At 47.5% G+C, this 5480-nt stretch overlaps 1 protein-coding gene across 1 annotated transcript in view; it reads left to right on the top strand.

The window, feature by feature from the left end:
* Window position 1: 1 nt before the first annotated feature.
* CNRIP1 (cannabinoid receptor interacting protein 1) overlaps window positions 2–5480 on the top strand; it is a gene marked incomplete at its 5' end in the record, with an annotated part of 31232 nt that continues 25753 nt past the window's right edge. The window contains 2 exons of the mRNA XM_004710252.2: window positions 2–135; window positions 2615–2765. Coding sequence (XP_004710309.1) covers window positions 2–135; window positions 2615–2765 — 285 coding nt within the window. The remainder of the gene's footprint in view (window positions 136–2614; window positions 2766–5480) is intronic.

Genomic DNA, 5480 nt, shown 5'->3' on the forward strand with positions numbered 1-5480 from the left:
CATCCAGCCCAACGACGGCCCGGTCTTCTTCAAGGTGGATGGGCAGCGCTTCGGCCAGAACCGCACCATCAAGCTGCTCACGGGCTCCTCCTACAAGGTGGAGGTGAAGATTAAGCCCACCACGCTGCAAGTCCAGTGAGTGCGGGCCCGGGAGGGGGGCCGACGCCGGGACGCCCCGCTGCAGGGCACCCCAGAGGGCGGACCGAGATCTCCCCCCTCCCCCCCGGGACGCGCCCAGCCGGGCGCCGCGACCTGCGGGCCCCGGGGAAGCCGTCGGCTCCCTGCGTCCCCGCCTCTCCTCCCGCCACACGGCCGTTCTCGCTTCTTCCCAGCCTTCGCCCTGATCGCAGCGGGTCCCTTTAAGACAATGACCACGGGCCCGATTTCCTTCGCTTGCAAATGCTCACCACCACCACCCTCGGTCCAGCTCTTCCCGGGAGGGCTATTTCCCGGGCCCGCGCAGAACCCTGGGCGGCCAGAATGGGGAGGATGGGGAGAACGCCAAGGGCTTCATCTACCGCAATCCCGGCCCCCCGGAGCTGAGCTGTGCGGTGCTGAAGTCCCGCCCTGGGGCTGCGGGAGAGGCTGGAGGAGGGACAAGGGCTGAGGGCTGAGGTGTAAAGGTAGGGGGCGGGGGCGGGTTGGCAATGTTGGTGCACCCTGAGGGACGATCCCCACTCTTCCATCTGCCTTTACGTGGCGGTGCATTCCAGGGCTAAAGGAACAGGCTCAACAAGTCAGGTAGCCCCCTCCTCTGCTCAGGCCTAGGCCCACCGTTTTCCTCGCCTTCTGTTTTGTCATCTCTAAGTTTGTTTAGTGCCTTGGGTTTAGCAGCACCCTGGTCTCAAGGCTTTCTGGCTTGTTCATGTCCTGGGAGGGCGGGGGAGACTCCCTTCTCGGTCGTTGGATGCTACACCCAATAGACATCTGGTGGAAAGCCAGCACGGGGTGTGACTGGGCAATAGACCATAGGTGGGGTCCTGGAGTTGGGGTTCCACCTGAGCGTGGTGTCAAGTGCAGCCTGGAGGGAGGGACTAGACCAACATTTACTGCAGCTACTATATGCTGGGTGTGGGGACTTTGAATCCTTTTATAGCTTCAATGAACTCCTGTATTCATTAACTCAATAAACTTGAGTTAACGTTTTAAGTGCCAAGCTCTAATGGAAGTACCTAGAAACAAACCTTGTGTTTCTGGTACTTCCGGCCCATCTGATTGGACAATCTATGCCCCAGCATCAATCGCCCATCCAGCCAGCTGCATGCACCCCTTATCTCCACATGCCCACATGCCCAGCGTTCTGTACATATGGGTATGAGCCAGGCATTTCCTTTCTTCCCAGCATCCCCTTGTGCCATCTCTTTCATAGCCCATGTTCTTCAAAGCAATTCTGTTTCCATTTGTGTTCATGAGAAAACCCATTTTTCTAGGCACACTTTCATTTTAATCAAGGGGTTTCCAATATCCTCACCCAGTTCTCAAAACTGCCTCCGAATCACTTGGGAGTTTGGGGGAGCTAGCTAAAAGGCAGATTGCTTAACCTCTCCTTCCAAATTTCTAGTATAAGTCCCTCTACGGTCCAAATCCAAATTCACTGCCATCAAGTCGATTTTGACTCAGCAATCTTACAGGAGAGCTGCCCCCGTGGGATTGCGGGACCTTAAATCATTTCAAAACTCCAAACTCGCTGCCCTAGAGTGGATGCCAACTCATAGCAATCGGATAGGGCAGGGTAGAACTGCCTCTGTGAGTTTCAGAGACTAACTGTCTACGGGAGTAGAAAGTGCAGTCTCTCTGGAGAAACTCTGGTGGTTTTCTGTTGCTGGCCTTGCGGTTAGCCGGCCAATGTGTAACCACCCTGCCACCAGGGCTCCTTGAGAGGAGTAGAAAGCCTCATCTTTCTGCCGCCGAGTGGCTGGTGGGTTCCTATCCCTGGCCTTGTGCTCAGCAGCTTAGTGCACAGCCCACTACTCCATCTCTAGGGCAGGGCCTGGGAAGCTGCATTCCTGAAAGAGTTGTAGGTGCTGCTGATGCTGCTAGTCGAAAGGTTTCCTCTTGAAACCCAGTGCCCTGGCCCAAATTTTGAACTAGTTGATTCCAGTTTGATCACCTGTTGACAATTTATTTGCCTTTCCACCTCAGACACAACATGCTGAATCAAAATCTACATGTTAACAAGATCCCCAGGAGGTTCTTAGAAATTCTGAGGTCATCCTACCTGCACTTCAGTATATATGCATCAATGCCCAAAGCATTTGAATTTCTGTTTTGGGGGCTTCCAATGGGACTGGACAATGTTGGGTTTTTTGTTTTGTTTTATTTTTCTGATAGGGGTTTGTTTTTGGTTTTTTCAAACAGCCTCGGGGATTATTTTAATGAGTAATTAGAGAGGAGACCCATACTGTGACCTTTTACAGGTATTCCAGATAAGATTCCTGAGGGTTGGTCTGAGGTCAAATAGCTGACTAGAAGGAGGTTTAGTTGTGACCTCCAACCTTTCAGGATTACTTCTACCACATCACAATCTCAGCGGAACACCTGTCTGGCGTTGTGGCCCAGGATAGCATGCTTAAGCTTAGTCCTACCACCTGTGCTCAACTCCTATCTCTTGCAGGAGCATTTCCATTGGGGGCACTCTTGTTCCCCTGGAGCTGAAGTCTAAAGAACCTGATGGAGACAGAATTGTTTACACCGGCATATACGACACAGAAGGGGTGACCCCAACCAAGAGTGGAGAGCGGCAGCCCATCCAGATCACCATGCCGGTAAGGCCTGGGCAGGGGAGTGGGCACGCAGAGCCGAGCAAATGGAAACCAAGAGAAAGAGCGAGAGCAGTGTCTCCCTTGAAGAAAAGCGAGAGCCCACTACCTTCGAGTCAGTTCTGCCTCAGGGTGACCCTGTGTGTCTCAGTAGAGTTATGTTCTAAAGGATTTGCCATGGTTACCCCGCCTCTCTTCAAAGGCCCCTCTGGGTGGACTCAAACCTGCAACCTTTCAGTGAGCAGCTGAGCACATCAGCACATTACCGCCCAGGTACTCCAAGAAGTGGTGCAATAGTTTCCTTTGTGGATCTGCTGGAGAAGGAGCTGTCTGATAAATGCTCCTGTGCTTTACAAGCAACCCTATAGATGCTGAGAGATGCCCGTATGAAGAGCAGCAGGTAGTTCTGAGAGAGAATATTTGCTGTACCAGGACGGGCTCTCTAACTACAAAGTCTTTGACCTTAAATAGCCCATAGCCTTTCAGTCAGGGGAAAGCTGATTTGAATAACAGCTTGCCATTTACATCTACACTAAATAGATGTGCTCTTAATAGCTAGTCCTATCAAAGTACGTCAGAATAACATATTTTTTAAATCATTTTATTAGGGGCTCATACAACTTTTATCACAATCCATATATACGTCAGTTGTGTAAAGCACATTTGTACATTCATCGCCCTCATCATTCTCAAAACACTTGCTCTCCACTTAAGCCCCTGGCATCAGGTCCTCATTTTTCCCCTCCCTCCCTCCCCGCTGCCCACTCCCTCATGAGCCCTTGATAATTTATAAATTATTATTTTGTCATATCTTGCCCTGTCCGACGTCTCCCTTCACCCACTTTTCTGTTGTCCGTCCCCCAGGGAGGAGGTCACATGTAGATTCTTGTAATCAGTTCCCCCCTTTCCAAACCACTCTCCCTCTATGCTCCCACAGAATAACAATATTTCTAGCCAGATAATATTGGCCCTAAAGTAGGAAACAAATCGCTCTGAAAATAGGGTAGCACTTTTCCTCTGCAAGGTCAGCCTCAAATGGTCTGTCCTCTGGCTTTAGAGGGAAGATCACAGAGGCTCTCAAATATCACGTGCATAGGAGATTCCATGGAGTTTGCTTAAAGTGCCAGTCTTGGTCTTGCTTCAGGTGATTGGTGGTCAGTGAGCTACTGAGGTGAGACCTAAGAAACTGAAGCTTTAAGAAACCTACCAGGTGATCCTGGTTGAGACAACCCATGAACCATACTTTGAGAAACACTGATCAAACAGAGCTATCTCCATCGTACCTGCCTAGTCCTTTTTCACAATGCCCAGCATACTTAATTGCAGGCAGTAACAAATAATCTAGTCCATCAATCCTTTTACATCCCATATTGGAGCTGTTTTGGAAAAGCCCTATCTTCAAAGAACATTTATCAGGAACAATATATATATATAGCAATGGGGAAACTATGGGATGATTGTAAACTGGTTAAGAAAAGTGTTTCTACATATACTGCACGCACACACCCTTTTCTTCTACTGATGTCTATCTTTGAATGTCAGAGCCACAGCCAGAACACCATTTACACAGCCTTCATGGATGCATCATTCTGTGCATGTGTGCAGCTGTCCACAGCTCCTGCTGGTGGTCATTTCTGTGTGTCAGCCTCACGAAGGAAGCAGTAGCCATCACTTCACACCTGTCTGCTATTTAAGTACTGTCCAATAGACCTCCTGAAAGATGAGAGAAGTGATGCTTTCAGAATCTTTTTTGAAAGATTCTTTCAATCTTTCCCCTCCCTCCCCTCCTCTCTCTCTCTCTCCATTAGGTATAATTAGTTACCTTTAAGTAGTTCTCATCTGGTCGGCAGGATATTTAATTGTGTACGCCTTTAATTGCTGTTCATCTGAAATACCAACATGTTCATTTACCATTGGTAGTTCTTTTCTGGATTACATGCTCTTGGCCATATTTTTTATTGACGTGCATCTTGATGGATTTTTAAAACCCTGACAAATTAAAAAGTTCATCTCTTTTATCTCATCTTGAAAGTGTATTCATCATTGATTACTTGACTTTTAAACCTGTTTACAATATAGCTTTATGTATTTTATGCAGTACGACATAATCTTTTCCTGTGTGGTGTTTGCGATGTGGATCCAACTCAAAATGTCTTTCCTAACTACCCAGATGGCGTATGTTTATAGCCAGTTGGGCATTTTTATCTGAACTCTTGTGGTCTCATTTGTTAATATTTACATTCTTCATTAACCTGAAATGTATGCACTTCTTGGTTTCACATTGAGAGCCGCAATGCCCCGATACAAATGAATGTAATCATCTATGCTTCTCTAATAGTCTTCGATTTTCATAGTAACTTCTTCAACATAAACCAAACTCATTGACATCGAGTAGATTCCGACTCATAGCGACCCTATAGAACAGGAGGGTGGAACTGCCCCCATGGGTTTCTGAGACTGTAACTCTTTATAAGGAGCAGAGAGCCTCATCTCTCTCCCACAGAGTGGCTGCTGGTCTCAAACTGCTAAAGTTAGCAGCCCAACGTGAACCACTATTTTATTTATTTTTATTATTATTATTTTTTATAACTCAGTCTTTTTATTTTTAATTCTTTTTAATTTTTTAAAACATTTTATTAGGGGTTCATACAACTGTTATCGCAATCCATACACACATCAATTGTGTAAAGCGCATTTGTACATCATTCTCAAAACATTTTC

This window comes from Echinops telfairi, unplaced genomic scaffold (assembly GCF_000313985.2).
Source record: "Echinops telfairi isolate 266 unplaced genomic scaffold, ASM31398v2 ScPeMD7_2573;HRSCAF=3158, whole genome shotgun sequence".
Lineage (NCBI taxonomy): Eukaryota > Metazoa > Chordata > Mammalia > Afrosoricida > Tenrecidae > Echinops > Echinops telfairi.